Source organism: Aulonocara stuartgranti, assembly GCF_965226115.1.
Source record: "Aulonocara stuartgranti genome assembly, chromosome: 14".
NCBI classification, from domain to species: domain Eukaryota; kingdom Metazoa; phylum Chordata; class Actinopteri; order Cichliformes; family Cichlidae; genus Aulonocara; species Aulonocara stuartgranti.
The window spans coordinates 15,652,576-15,668,400 of record NC_138950.1 but is presented as its reverse complement, the minus strand read 5'-3'; the positions used below and the strand labels follow the sequence as shown (position 1 = coordinate 15,668,400).

Sequence of the window (15,825 nt, the reverse complement as noted above, 5' to 3'; positions counted from 1 at the left end):
TTCAGGTATGTTTATATATGATGATTTCATTTAATGAGATTGGAAAAATCTTGTGGATTTGGGTTTTGTTTAAGGTTAGTTGCTTAAAGTTGGCCATGCAACCTGACCTATTTTTTGATTATTATATCAAATAAATGTTCCTTCCACTCATCTCACTCTGGACTCTGGAATGAAGTGCCTTCAGACGCCTCTTGTCATGCAGGGCAGCTGCTTTGCCTCAGCAGGGGCTCTGCAATTTAAAAAGTTACAAAGTTTGCCACTCATACTTATAAGCAGGGGAGGTCTGGATTGAGTTCCTTAATTATAACTATTTGAAGTGCCTCTGTAGATTTGGTAATCCCAAGAATGTGCCCATCTGTGTGTGTACACACATTCATATGTATTTATGTGAGTTTACACTGATTACACCAGCAAGCACATGAACACATATTCCTACACTTCAGTACATATCTGCTTAAGCTACCCATACACGCAGCAGGGTGTTGGAGAGTCACGTGGCATAGCACTGCACAGCATGACTATACGTAGATGAAGACAACATACCCACCCCCACATCATCTGACACCCATCCTCCCCATTAACAAGATGCAAAGAGTGGAGAGAGCTCCATGAAAGATTTACAAGTGATCTGAGGTGGTCTCCATCAGAAGCAGAGATGAGGCCAGTTGTTGGAGGCGAACGAGAGGGAGGGAATTCCAGGGAGAATCCCTGAGTGTCTGAAGTGTGATTTTGTATTCAGAGAAGAGATTTAGTATTCCACTGCTCAGCAGTGAGCGGTCTCATGGATGCTTTCACCCACTGTCACGCCCTGCATCGTGCAGATTCTATCTCAATTGAGTTTGACGGCTGATGGAAGGAGACACATACCTGCACCTTAACACCAGCCAACTTTAAATTCCAGTTCAACTAAAAGAAATGAAAAAGATCATAACAGAGAGGTCAACTCTAAGTCATGGGGAGGTATATAGTTCATAATTTCTCAGATGAACCCTATAGAGAAATCAAACTATTTCAGACCAAGGCTTTAGGATATGGATTTATTATATGGATCATTTCATTTAAAAACATAAACAGCTAGAGTTTGCAACTTTGACAGCAAAGGGGCTCCTCATTATTTACTGACCTCAGCTTCCCCGTGTCTCTTATTTGACCAAATGCAATGAAGTAATGTAATGAAGGCTGGCCCTCATCTTCTTTTTCTCATCTTGATCCAGGATGATCCAGCTGGCATCAGCCTTCTTTTGTGTTCAGAAAACTTGACAGTGCACATGCTAGGGTAGCCTTCACTACTGGCATTGCTCCAGTGTTGGTTTGAACGGTTTTGTTTTAATAAATTCCATCTGTCTCGAGTACATCTCTTGTGACGCCCCACTTCTGTTGAACCAGTTTGTCACTTTTTCTACACAAAGATATACCCATGAAAATAAGATAAACTAAACCAAAAAGTCCTGCATCTGCACATTTTTCTTCCCATTGCTGCAGCAAGCACCAAATCGTCCCTCCTGCAGCGTTTGCAAACGTGAGTGCATCAGAGAGTCATGTTGCTTTTGACAGTCCTACCAAGAAAGCAGACATCAGAGTTGGCTCCGTCACCAATTATATAATTAGCTTGGACAGCCTTGCAACCAAATCTGCAACAGACTTTAGCTGTGTCCATATAGAAGCTACACAGACTTTCTCCTCATATAAAGTCAACTGGAAAACTTGTAGCCGGGGAATGGAAAGAGTGAAAGGGAAAATGAAAAAAAAAGGGGAAATCTGAATCCACCAGCCATGTTTGAGGTACAAGCCACGACATTCGTGCATCAGGTGCATCTTAGCATAAAGTTTAGTCGCGCGCCCCGTGTAATCTAGCGATTAGAAGGCACCTGAGGAATTTGAGTTGTAGGCCAAGGTGGGAACGGTTCCTGCCTCGTGAGCACACAGCGTGCGCGCTCCTGTCTCCATATCACTGACACTTCAATTAATTCTGCTGCTCCACGAGACAGACACGCACTAAGGAGCCCACTGGAGCATCGAGAAAAGCTCAGAATTTGCGCACAGATGACCACAAAATGACACCGAGCGCTCGCTGTAGAATTTAGCTCGCGTGGATCCAAGAATTGATTCCGTGAGTAAGCTTAGTCGCGAAGCGAAGTGACTTAAAACAAGCGCAACAGCCCGTTTGTTTTGCACCCCGCAGTTTGTGGCCAGGGACCCACGCTGGAAAATGAGGCTGGGAAGCATAATTTTATTCGTCGCTTTCTGCTCTTTCACCGCTTATTACGTTTACGAGCCCATTCCCGAGGAGATAGAAGAGAGATGGAAACTCATGCTGACCAACTCTTTCTTTAGAAGTCTCAGCCATCTGGTAAGAAAAATAAAAAATAAAAGAACTATTCTTGCCGTCTATCTTGATAATCTGCTCTGCTGTTACTGAAATACAAGCCCAAAGAGTGTAGGCTCTTCAGTATTGTGGATGTATGAACACACCTTTCTGATCACTTTAATGCACTGTATGTATGTCATGTAGCCATAAGCTGAGAAACGGTAGGTTAACTGCCTTTGTTCTCTGAGCAGCTAAGGTGGCAGGTTAAACGTTTTGTTTTTTTGCTGATGTAGATGCACATGCTGGTTACACCAGATTATGTCAGATGCTAATCCATGTTTTGTATAGTCCTGCTCACCTGTTCTAATAATAGAACCTATCAAGGGAACCCGCCTGCGTTTATGACGGATAAGACGCCCGTGGTTTACTGTAGCCCATTGTGCTACGGCTAATAGAGGTGGATTTTTTTTTATTGTCTTCAAATGCGGTTTGCATAGATTAGTGTTGCACCATATCATCAGTAGTAGTGTAGTTTTAATATAATGGTTAGTGGATTTATTTTGGAACACCTTTTTTTCTTATTAACATCCTAGGTATTAAGTAAATCTTAGTGCTGCACTTGTTTTTAATATTGATTATTATGCAGTTAGAAAAAAGGTGCAGTCTACTACCTCGAACACCACAGGACAATTCTGTTATTAAACTAGAGATAGTGGTATCTCATTTTTCCCTTTTAACATGAGAACATGAGAGTTACAAAAAATCATCTGTTTTGGAGATGTAATGACCATTTTGTAACAAAATCCTGAATTTTGATTTAATACTAAAATGTTTAGTACACATCACTTTGGTCTTTGTAATGTCAAGAAAGGGACCCCTCTTGTGTTTTTTTTTCTTTCTTTTTTTTTCTTTCTTTTTTTTAATAAAACTACTGCCTGACAGGAGCTCCTGATGGTACTCGTCCTAGATGACTCTGATTAGGTTATTGTGGGCACATCAGCTGATTACCCTGAAGCCAGCTTTCTACTGCTTCAGCAAGCAGACATAATGGAGTACCAGTCATGCTTTTATTTCATTTAGATATGACTTCTTTCAACGGTTAACTTTAGGGGACTTGACATTTTGCCAGACAGCGTTCTTGTGACTCCTTGTTTCTCTCGCTTCCTCCTTATCATGGTCACAAGTTTGGCATATTTGACCTTTTCTGTTTTGAATATTATGGATGTTAGGCTGGCATAAGTGTACATAGTATAAGCCTGTTTATCCTAACATTATCATTTGTACAAAAGGTAGTAGAGATGGGTCATGTTTCACAAACACTAACAAATTATGTGATGTGTTTTTCTCTACACCTTACATTTGCCTTTCTCCATTTCCAGGCAGACATAAGCGAATTACTGGGCCTGAAGGACTACATGGGGGTAATGTACTTCATTACTCTTTTAGAGAAGATTGCACCTGTTTCTGATGAGCATGTCAAGGTGACAGAAGAAAAGTTTGATGGAGTAGAGGTGGTGTTATATCAGCCAAAGCACCGAGGTAGTGACACAGACCTCAGGAGAGCGATCATATACCTGCACGGTGGAGGATGGTGTCTGGGGAGTTCCAGTAAGTAGTTGGGCTGGGCTCTGTTCTCCTTTATCACACTGAATAATGACTCTGTGGCTTTTAAAGGTGAACTGAAAGATGAACACATTGTGTGTTCATCTCAGAATATTACCATTGTTATTTCAAGAGAGTAGTGGTGATATTCTCTGATTGATTGATTGCGGTTCATGACATTACAGCTTCATATCGACTCCCAGTGGCTGAACTGTGACAGGATCATAAATAATGAACAAACTGTGAATCACAAATCACAAAGCTTTCAGTTTCCTGAGGAAATAACATGCCTTCTGCAAGATCGGTGGGGACCTCAGGGGGTGGTTACCCTTGCTAATCCAAAGACGAGACATGCAGTTTGACACATCTCACGCTGCTCGTGCAATCTGTTAAAGGCCTTTCACAATTACAGTAACATGAATCTTTCCAGGAAGTATTGCTAAGCTGAATGCCAGGTTCATCTCTCTTACTGTAGCATCAAATTTATGAAATTTAATGCGATGTATTGTATTACTTAAGTCTTTTTCATCCTGCTTTTCTACTATCTACTTAGGAATGAGTCCATATGATCTCCTGGCCAGAAAAGTCGTCACTGAGCTCGATGCTGTGGTTCTTTCAGTGGAGTAAGTATTTCGTATTTTATAGTCATGTATATTGTTGTGAAAAAAGAGGTATTGCTGAAGCAGTATTTTTTGTTTTTTATGGCATTATTTAAATTCTTTTTTGTTTGTGGTATTAATAGATCTCATCCTCTTCCCCCGACTTTTCCCCTGTTGCTCATACACAATTTTCTTTTGTCACGTCCCCGTCATCCCTCATTAGTCACAGGCTAGATTGAAGTGATGATGCTGTTAAGCTCTCCATTTTTCTTTTTGTTTGGGACTCTGTAAGCCTTTTCCCCATCATAGCACTTCCACTGCTATTCTTTGGCACACCCGGCTCCTTGTCTGTGTGTGTGTTTGCTAATACTAACATTATCCGCTAAATAATTTTTTTCACCTTTTAAACATCTTTTTAGATATGGGTATTTCTACCTCTTAAAATGTAGATTTTCATAGTCATGAAACCAACCCACTGTGTAGTAAAGTGGACAGCGTATGGGTTTGGGGTGTGTAGGGTATTTCCTTATCTGGCTCATCTGAATTCCTTTCTGCTTTTTGCCAGTGGTTCAATGCGTAATTGAAGCATTAGTGAGTCTCAGGGTCAGCCATGCGTAACATTTGGCAAATAGATTAAAATACTTGTAGAGATGACACCAGCACTGCAAAGGTCAGAGCAAAACAAAACCGTTTATTGTGTCAACCATATTTCAGCATCGTAGAAGCAGTTTGCAGCAGCTGTAGTTGTGAAGTGATTGTTTGATTCTGGACATGGGCTATTTATAGCTGGCTGTTGTCGCGAAATCAATCAATGTAGAGCAGTGTCACAAACCACGGAGGCCCCAGAAAAGTGCAATCAAACGTTGAGTTTATTAACAGCCCGGAGAAAACATCAACATATGTCTTCTGACCAAAATACATGTTGTGGGTACACGCCCCCCCATGGCGTCAATGACAGATTAAAATAGGTTCCAGACATTAGTCACAGTTAATCGTACATTTTTAATAGCTATAAGCAGACATAGAACTTCTCTTTTCTATAACACCTTCCATACAAGGTAATAAACTTCAAGCCCTCAGGGTCTCTGAGGCTAATTATCGACTCTGATCATCTGTTACCAAGTAGAATAAAATATAGTAAGACACCAAATGAGTTAAGGCCTCAGGCCGGACACATTCCTAGATTATATGTATTATATGTACTGTAAGCATGCATTGCAGTTATCCTTCTATGTTCTAGTTTCCCTCAGCATGTATCACCTGGACAGTCACGCCAGTGAAGCTTAAGAGCCTTAATGAACCGAACATCAACTCAAAATAAGCACAGATATGCAATGTGTATAAAATACTTCTAACCGTACTTGTAATAAAAGTTAACACAATGGAAGGATCCTCAAATGGACATCTTCAATAAACAACTGTAATGCAGTATCAATACTGTCAGAAATATTAGATGAAATAATGCTGTAAAGAATGTTATTAATGCAATTATAATGATGCAGATTATATGGCAGCAATAAAAGAATTTCTGTATCTCCACACTGTGCACGCTTATGCAACCAGATATATACTTTTTTTATTATTATTTTTCCTTTTCCTTGAGTTTTTCATTACATAAATATTATATCCATTGCACATTATGTAAGTTATAGTTCAAGTTAATAACTAAATGGCAATAAGTTCGTTTCATTTTTATAACCTTTCTATACTCTGTCTCTTTATTGCCTATTCAGTTTAAAAGATGTCTGTTTGTCTTAAAAAAATAATTAAATTTTTTTTCCAACGTGTTTTGTTTGCTCAAATATTGTCTGTAAACATGACTTAAATAGTTAACTCTGCTCAGGTATCGCCTTGCTCCAGCGCACCACTTCCCAATCCCCTATGAGGATGTTTACCGTGTGGTCAAACATTTCCTCCAGAAGGGGGTGCTGGCCCAGTATTATGTGCACCCTGGACGCATTGCTGTGTCTGGGGATAGTGCTGGGGGGAACCTGGCAGCTGCAGTCACCCAACAGGTACTGTTTTTTTTTTTACTTTTGTTTCTAACATCGAATCTGTTTTCCTGTTCATGAAGTGGCAGAAGAATAGGTTATTGAGTGACTGTGTGATAAATAGTATTCTCTTACCCTGAAACAGAAGACTGTTCCTGTCTTCGATCTAAGTATTGGCATCTTTATATTCAATTCAAGTTTTTCAATTCTATATATATATATATATATATATATATATATATATATATATATATATATATATGTGTGTGTATATATATATATATATATGTGTGTGTATATATATATATATATATATATATATATATATATGTGTGTGTGTGTGTGTGTATATATATATGTGTGTGTGTATATATATATATATATATATATATATATATATATATATATATATATATACACACACACATATATATATACACACACACACACACACATACACATATATATATATATATATATATATATATATATATATATATATGTGTATGTGTGTATATATATATATATATATATATATATATATATATATATGTATGTGTGTGTGTGTGTGTGTGTGTGTGTGTGTGTGTGTGTGTGTGTATATATATATATATATATATATATATATATATATTAGGGGTGCAACGATATTCGTATCGATATTGAACCGTTCGATACAGTGCTTTCGGTTCGGTACGCATATGTATCGAACAATACAACATTTGTAATTTATTTTATCAACTTTCCTTCCGACGATGCTGTCTGTGTTGAGCGCTCAGTGAATCTGCGTTCGACTACTCCGCCTAGGCTGCACTGTCGAGCGCAGATCCACTGAGCGCTCAACACAGACAGCATAGTCAGAAGGAAGAGCGCAGGGCAAGCTAGCAAGACACATGGACCTCCCCCACCCTCATTCAGATCTGGCGTTTGGAATTATTATGGTTTTCATGTGACGTATGACCCTGAAGGTAAGCGAGTCATGGACTAAAGTAAAACAGTATGTTGGATGTGCCATGCAATGCTCAATTACATGGGTGGGAACTAGTGTGTTAGCGCAGTTAGCTCGTTAATGTGTTAGCTGTCTAGCCCCACACACGGGGCGATCAGCGGTAGCTCGTTAACGGAGATTTGCCGTGTTGTGGCGTTAAGGTCATTTCAACGAGATTAACCTGAAAGCACTAGTGGGAACACAACGAATATGACTGCACATTTACACCGACATCATCCTAGTGCAAAGACCAAAACAACAAGCATGCTACTAACTTTAGCCGAGTCATTTAGACAGCTGTTAGCACATGATTCTCCTTATGCTGCTGAGAATATAGCCCAGAAGAAGCGGATAGTATAGCTTTTATTTTGGAAAGAGACATTTCTCTGTAATAAACTCTCTTTTCCAAAGATGAGTGATTCCTCAATCAGATACAGGGCTTGCAATATCGCTAGCCCGACGTCCTGGAGCTAGTGATTTTTTTCCAGTCGGGCTACCAAAATCTATCTCTGCCCTGCCCGTCGGGTTATTGTAGGAGGGAAAAATATATGTCAATGCTTTTGCATTCTTTCAGAAATGTAGCTGGGTAATTATGTCATTGGCATCTGTGAGCCACTGTCAATATGTGACATATTGAAATCGCATTTGAATTTGCGCTTGTTTTTTTGCTTTCACTTTGCAATCGTGCGGACTGTGTATAGAGAGCGACAGCACTGATCTGTGAGTGATGATAATTTGTGCACCAATTCCTCTGACATCGTCTTATTAATCGTTAGCTTACTATGCAAACATGACAAGTGAAATCTCCCGCAGCAAGCTTAAACATGTGAGAGGTTGATTGCGCAGAGAATCGCTGAGCTTATGTGAGTGCGTGTGTAAAAGCAGCAGGATTTATATTTTAGTTCTGCTGAGCCAAATAAGACAGGTCAGGGTGAAGAAGTGACAGCCAAAGAAAAGCTTACCACAAAACGGAGAAGTTATGACAAATCAGACTATAAGGCAAAAAGAAAGTGCAGCTTTATGGTTTCATGGACAAAATAATTTCTGTGGCTGCAATATGACGAACTATATAACCAGGGCTGCACATAAGTGGTCCGCAGGTGTGCATTCGCTGTCAAAATAAAAAACACGCACAAGGGTTAGGGTTAAATTTAAAAACTGTACTTTTGAGTTAAAATATAAATTTATAATTTTAATAAATGAAAAATTAAAAAGGCATGAACATTTTTTTTGTATCGAAAAAATATCGAACCGAACCGAACCGTGAATTTTGTGTATCGTTGCACCCCTAATAAATTAAAAAAAAAAAAAAAAAAAAAATATATATATATATATATATATATATATATATATATATATATATATATATATATATATATATATATATATATATATATAGTGCCAAATCACAACAAGGAGCTTTATATTGTAAGGTAAGTTCACTAATACAAAGAAAACAGAGAATAACTCAGCAATCATATAACCCCCTACGAGCAAGCACTTTGGCAACAGTGGGAAGAAAAAGAAAACTTTTAACAGAAAGAAACCTCCAGCACAAATGAGCCTTATATCAAGAACCTACATCTGAACACAGCCAAGACCAAGGAGATGGTAATCGACTTCAGAAGAACAAAGCGATCTGAGATCTTCTACCGCTCACCATCGAGAGCCTTCTGACCTACTGCTGTACTGTGGAGGATAAGAGGAAACTGCAGCAGGTGGTGATGGCGGAAGAGCGGGCAATTGGCACTTCACTAACCCCCCTCAGAGAAATTTATACTGGCAGACTTCAGTGAAAGCCAGTATCATCATCAAGGACCCCTCGCACCCTGGACACTCACGTTTTTTTCCATCCTCCCCTCTGGTAAACACTACAGGTCGATCAGATCAAAGGCAAACAGACTCAAAGGTTTCTACCCACAGGCTGTCACATGCTCTACCTCCAACCTGATTGAAGGTTAACTGTGCTGTTAACATTTATGGGAATTTCAACTGTTTTAAAAACTGTATTTATTTACTGTCTCGGAGGCCACACCGAGACAGCACCGGTGGGCGGCCACGTGGCCCGTGGCCGAGACGAGACAGTTCAGATGGGCGGCCACGTGGAAGGCGGCAGCGACCACTAAGCCGGTCCGGTGGGTGGCCGCGGCGGGTGGCCGCGGCGGTCGAGATGAGACTGTTCCGGTGGGTGGCCGCGGCGGTCGAGATGAGACTGTTCCGGTGGGCGGCCGCGAGGAAGACGCCAGCGATGACGGCCACTGAGCAGGTCCGGTGGGCGGCCGCAAGGAAGACGCCGGCGATGACGTCCAGAACATGGCTGGCGCGACGACGCGGCAGCCGCAGGACCAGGCAAAGCAGAAGCCGAGGCCGGACCGGGCGAAGCAGAAGCCGAGGCTGAGGCCGGACCAGGCGAGGCAGCGGCTGAGTCTGATGCCGGACCAGGCGGCGCAGAAGCCTCTGGCTGAGGAGCGGCCGGGCCAGCGGGCGCGGAAACCCCTGGCTGAAGAGCGGGAGAGCTCACAGCTGGCTCTGGGTGCTGTGGCTGCAGGTCCGGGAACTGAACGGGATGGTGGACGGGCGACTGGGAGACAGGAGGCGACTGGACTACAGACTGGACAGGAGCAGACTGGACTGACTGGACTACAGACTGGACAGGAGCAGACTGGAGGACAGGAGGAGACTGAACTACAGGGGACTGGAGGGCAGGTGAGTGAACTGACTGGACTGAGGAGACTAACGGATAAACAGAGGTCGGTGAGGCTAATGGCTGAGCTGAGGTTGGTACAGCTGATGGCTGAGCTATAGACTGAGCTAATGAGGGAGATAAAGCTATAGCCTGGGCTAGTAAAGCTGGTGCCTGAGCAGGGGACACTTCAGCCAGCCTAACCAGGGATAAAGCTAGTGCGTGAAAGGCTGGATCAGGTGGTGGATCAAGTGGTGGGCTGATGAGTAAGCAGGCTAGCTCTTCCGAGCCTCCGGAGCATGAGGGCACTGGCTGGAGAGCTTCGGCTGGGCCTCTGGGATGGTCAGGTTGGATTCGGGCTGCCCTCAGCCTGGGTGCTGGGACAGGCACGGGAGGTGGCTGGACACCACTCATCCCCACCTGAGAAACAGAAGCGGGTGTGGAGGTAGACTGGGTCGCAGCTGCCCTCCTCCTGGGAGCTGGCACTGGTGTGGGTGTAGACTGGGCCCTAGCCATCAGAGGAGGTGAAACGGCTGAAGGGGAAGGCCGAATCTGGGCCGCCATGCTGGTGGGAAATGGCTGAGTAACGGGTGTGGAAATAGTGACGGTGTGTGTGTTACTGGCAGGTTTATTGGGGATTGTTCTGGTTTTTCTGCCACCACTATTTACAGTCTTTGGAGCAGAGCAGAAAAACTCTTCCCAGTCCACGTCCTCGTCTAGGAGGGAGACTCCCCATGAATCAGAAGTGAGTCTATTGTGTGTTTTAAGTGAATAATCAGATGGTGAGTGCGAAAAACAGGCACTGGAGCTCACCATCGGGAGTGGCTGAAAGTAGTCAGTTTTATGGCGGCGTGTGCGCCGCTTTCTCCGGGAAGAGGAAGCGGCCGGGGTAAACAGCAGAGCCTCTGGCGCGGTAGCCTCCGTTGACCCAAGGTGGGAGGCGTAGCCGCTGTGCCGTGGCGATGGTGGAGGTCCGGCAAATGAGGAGGCGGGTGTGTGAACGAGGAGCGGAGTGGCGAGAGAGGGAGCGGCCGAAGCGCGGCGTGAAACGCCCACACTCCGCGGCAGATGCTCCGGTGCATGGGAGGTAGCAGGTGGGTGAACGCGGCGTCTCCGAGGCCCGCCCAGAGCCAAGCGAGTACCCTCGAAGACGTGCTCTCGCTCCGCGAAGAGCCGCTGTCTCTCCTTGAGCTTTTCCGCCCACAAGGAGAGCGATACCTCCTGCCGCTCGTAGAGGTCCGAGTCCGCTGGGTTCCAATCGTGTCTTCATGGCACGGGTCGTGTCATTCTGTCAGGCGTTGCGTGGAGGCGAGGAAGAAGGAACCCAAATGCAGGACTGGCAGGTAGGTGAGGTTTATTATAAGGAGTGGGTGAACGGACACTGACTGGCTGGACAACTGAATGGCGGACTGAACTGAGGGAACACACAGGAAGGACAACATAACATCAATGACACGACAGTGAACGAGTAGAAACAGAGGGCTTAAATACACAGACTGATGAGGATGATAATGAGAGACCAATGAGTACACAGCTGAACATAATCTGGCTAATGACACTAGACGAGCTGACACAGGAAAAGCAGGAAGTGAGCACATGGAAGTGGCAAAATAAACTGAACATGAACAAAACTGAAAACACTGGGTCACCGACCCAGGAACCCTGACAATTGCGAATCAATTCTTAGATACTTTATTTCAACTTTCGTACAGTTCACATACCTTACAAATACCATCACTGTTTTGTTTTTAGGAAAAAACAACCAAGGAACCTTGGTTCTTAAAAACCCCTAAAATACAACCATCATACGACCTGTACCCTGTATATCATTTGGCCTTTAAAAACAATTGAAGTGGTTAACTGATAAATAAGAACTGTTACATCTAATGCGTCCGCTGCAAAGCAGTGTCTTTTGGGCGGCTGTAGCGTGGTGGCTCAATACCAAGTTACTTTGAAATGCCACTCAAAGTATCTCCGGGCAAGAAACTGAACCCTGAGTGAGTGTGTATGCGAAGGTGCTTAAGTATAGAAAAAGCACTGAGTGTGAAACTGTATTATCAAAAATGGCTCTTAGGCTTATAAATAACAGAAGTGTTATTTCTTTGAAAGGCATGAAGGCTGGTCAAGGACCTGTTTTTGTGGGCAGCTGTGTTAGTCCAACATGCTTGCTACTTCCGCTATTTAGGTTTGTAGGTATTACAACACTGAAGTTAACAGGTCATTACACTTGAAGCCCAACAGAAAATACTGAAGTGAACTGAGTCAACCACAATGACACATGCATTTCTGGGCTAACATTTTAATCCTTTTTTCGTTCTCTCTTTCTGTCAAAACAGTTACAAAAGGAGCCGACTCAGCAGATTCAGTTAAAGGCCCAAGCACTCATCTATCCTGTGCTGCAGGCTCTGGACCTTTACACACCTTCATATCAGCAGAATCAGTACATGCCCATTCTGCCCCGCACTCTTATGGTGCGTTTCTGGAGTGAGTACTTCACCAGCGACAAAGCTTTTTTTAGAGCAATGATGGCCAACACCCACAACAACCCAGAGTCTTCAAGCCTGCTGAAGTTTGTCAACTGGAGTGCTTTTCTGCCAGAAACGTATCATAGGAAGTACAACTACAGTGCTCCCGCAGTTACCGAGGGAACAGTTGCAATGGATGGACCATCTCGATCTCTTGCTGATCCGAGGGCGTCGCCTCTGCTTGTTCCTGACGCAGCTTTACGCTCTTTGCCGAAGGCCTACATTCTGACGTGCGAGTATGATGTTCTCCGAGATGATGGGATCATGTATGCCACACGGCTCCGTGCTGCTGGCGTTGAGGTGACACATGAACATTATGACACAGGATTTCACGGAGCATTGATGTTCACCGTGTGGCCAACTGACTTCCTGATTGCACGTCGCATGACAGACAACTATATTAAATGGCTCAAGGAAAATTTGTAAAAGGTTGAGGATCAGTAGTAGTTATTCCAGCATTTCTTCACAATGCAAGAATGTTTTGATTGGGTGTAGACTTTTGTTTCTTGGCCGTGTCTCCTTTTCTGTTTTTGTGTGTATTTATTGAGAAACTTGTACGTTTTGTTGCAATTGATAGGAGTAGGGAGCAAAATTTTGAGAGGATAGAACATTTTCTTTCCAAATAGGGTGGCTTGAATGCAGCACAACACATGACGGCATCACAAAAGTACAATAATAGTGTTGTGTTTGGCTCAACAGGCAAATATGAGGGTAAAAATATCTGTGGACTTTCTTTGGCCTGTTATGGTTTTCCATCCACAGCACCTCATATCTAGTTTGATCTTATGGCTTTAATTAGTAATGCATACCACTGAGAATTCTGAAATATGTTTAAAGAATCCAGTGTAAGTTTTGACACAGCAGAAAAGAATTTTCACAACAGTCTGTTTAGCCAAAGTTAACATTTATCCAAGCTGCAGGTCACTGAAGCCTGAGGTGATGTTAGAAAATATCAAAAACACTGGCTTGCATAATCGCAACATGTTTAAAACAAAAAAGAATGACTCCTTTTGTTGTGTATCCCTTACATGTAAATGGTGCACATAGAGTTGCTTATGGCAATACCCTTAATTTAAACTGCAGAATGAATGGCATTTTAATCTAATAAAAGGGGGAAAAAAACAACTTCAAATCCTCACCAGAAACTCATCTACTTGCTTTGTGCTTTAAAATATTTTCATTTCAAGGCTACAGGCAGTGAAATAAAATAATCCACATTCCATGAAGAATATTGGCATCTGTATATAAAGAGCATGCTGCAAAGAAAAGCTTCGCCATACGCATAAACACATTTTTGCTATAAAGCTTAGCTCAGTGTAAAGAAGCAATATGGCAAAAAAAGAGGAAAAATATCTGGAGCCTTAACCTTTACCGATTATTACAAGTCTCACTTCCTATAATATGAGCTGATAATTTTTTATGGTAGTACATTATGTAAATAAACTACTTTACATTTGGAAAACCAGAAAGTGCTCTCATTTGGGAACATAGAGTCATAAATATAAAGTCGCCATATCAGGAATGTAGCATGTAGAGTTGTTTTTGCTTCATACGCAATAAGCAATGGTTCAAAGGCTAGGGCACTTAGCTGGAGTTGTAAGTACAAGACCATTTGCCAGTTTGGTGAACAGTATGTAGGTGCGATTAAAGAGTTGGTAATTTGGCTTTCTATGCACGTCTGATTGTGTTTTTATGACAGTTGTTTGTTTGTCTTTGACTTTTGTTTTTATCTCTAACATACACAAGAAGTTGAGTTGCTTTTTCTTTTAGCAATGGTGAGGTGACTTTAGACTGATCACCTGTCATTAGAGCATTACTGTTTCCTCTCTCTTGAGTGACACCACCTCTGTGACTTCTGTACATATGGGAGATATCCAAATAACAAGCTGAAGTTAACACTATGCCTTTCTGGTCTGAAAGTTTTGAAATGTGTATGAAACTGGGCACAGTATGTCTTCATTGATTTTTAGCTTCTTTTTTTTTTTCTTACCAACATTGTTGGTAAAAAAAAAACCACATTGCAACATTTCAAGTTAACAGACAAAGCTAGCTTATTTCCTCAAACAGCTCCACTTGCTCAATTGTCAATATAACAGTTTCTATTATTTGTCCTGGGTTTCCTTTGTTAGGTGCATTTTTTTTTTAAAGCTATATGACAATAAATTTACTTGATCCTTACTTTGGCTCCTGGTTAATTGTACTTGATTTGCTAGCACTAACACCATCTTCACCAATGACAAAATGTTCCAGTAATTAAATGTTGCAAGAATCAAACTTTCATGAAGCTTAATAGCTTAATCTGTAATTTCAAATGTCAAATACAACATTGATTTTAGGATTTTGAGAGTAAATGTTTGAAATGCATTCCGGCATTTAAATTAAATAACTGTACTCAACATACAGAAATCAGGATAAAACCTTTGTAAATGATACCCATGATGCCTCTGTGACGTTGGTGGTCTGAAATGTAATATTCCCAGAGAATTTACTGTTTTAGTATATCACCAAATCATATTATAAGTAATATAGAGCTTCAGGCGTTATATTTGTCCTGGCATACTTTCATCTCTTTTTTTCCTGTTTGCTCTGTCTCAATATCAGGAAGGTAGTCCAGGCTAAATAAAATGATAGGTCAAGCATGGTGTGGTTAGTCGTGATGGGCATAAAATCCTTGCATGAGACGCCTCTATGATTCAATTTTTCTAGTTGGATTTTATCGTGTTAGGTTTGATAATCAAGTTACCGAACATGCATTTCTTTGGCACATGGAGAACATGCAGCATTTACATGGGAAAGACCAACTTGACCAGACCAAAATTGTTCGAATTTAAATCATTCTTGTTGATTTAGACTATGTCAGCCAGATGTTTACATACTATGGTTTATTAAGTGAATACAGGAACTGAAACTGTGTAATTGATACTCATTGTGTCATTCCACACCCAGCTCATCTCAGACTACGGCATTTGCTTCTAGTAGATCGTGCAAATTTTTTTTTCCTTTTTGTAACTTTTGTCCAGTTATTTAATCAAAATTCATTTAAATATATATTAATTTAACCAATACTCCCTTTAATGATTTGTGGAGAAAATGTTGAAGTCTAGGTAATAATAAAAGAGCAGACAGTTT

The 15,825-nt window shown here is 41.7% G+C and overlaps 2 protein-coding genes across 3 annotated transcripts; one reads left to right on the top strand and one right to left on the bottom strand.

Annotated features, from left to right (window-relative positions):
• The first annotated feature begins 1,868 nt into the window (after nt 1-1,868).
• On the top strand, nt 1,869-14,874 carry aadac (arylacetamide deacetylase). 2 transcript variants are annotated; one of them, XM_082502685.1, is made up of 5 exons: nt 1,869-2,350; nt 3,688-3,916; nt 4,464-4,533; nt 6,353-6,524; nt 12,508-14,874. In XM_082502685.1, exons 1-5 carry the CDS (start codon nt 2,210-2,212, stop codon nt 13,120-13,122), a joined length of 1,227 nt encoding a protein of 408 aa, XP_082358811.1. In that variant the 5' UTR covers nt 1,869-2,209; the 3' UTR covers nt 13,123-14,874. The 2 variants fall into 2 exon arrangements, with proteins under 2 accessions (XP_082358811.1, XP_082358812.1); XM_082502686.1 differs by lacking the exon at nt 1,869-2,350 and adding an exon at nt 2,691-2,765.
• On the bottom strand, nt 8,913-12,500 carry LOC309687597 (uncharacterized protein). Its single transcript, XM_082502684.1, has 2 exons — nt 10,160-12,500; nt 8,913-10,123 (listed from the first exon to the last, which is right to left on the bottom strand). Exons 1-2 carry the CDS (start codon nt 10,985-10,987, stop codon nt 9,611-9,613), a joined length of 1,341 nt encoding a protein of 446 aa, XP_082358810.1. The 5' UTR covers nt 10,988-12,500; the 3' UTR covers nt 8,913-9,610.
• Nucleotides 14,875-15,825: the final 951 nt, after the last annotated feature.

Coding starts and splice junctions, on each gene's coding strand:
- aadac (XM_082502685.1), top strand. CDS start 2,210: ATGAGGCTGGGAAGCATAATTTTATTCGTCGCTTTCTGCTCTTTCACC. Junction 2,351..3,687: donor TTAGAAGTCTCAGCCATCTG/GTAAGAAAAATA, acceptor CTCCATTTCCAG/GCAGACATAAGCGAATTACT. Junction 4,534..6,352: donor GCTGTGGTTCTTTCAGTGGA/GTAAGTATTTCG, acceptor AACTCTGCTCAG/GTATCGCCTTGCTCCAGCGC.
- LOC309687597 (XM_082502684.1), bottom strand. CDS start 10,987: ATGGTGAGCTCCAGTGCCTGTTTTTCGCACTCACCATCTGATTATTCA. Junction 10,124..10,159: donor CTGTAGTTCAGTCTCCTCCT/GTCCTCCAGTCT, acceptor TCTGTAGTCCAG/TCAGTCCAGTCTGCTCCTGT.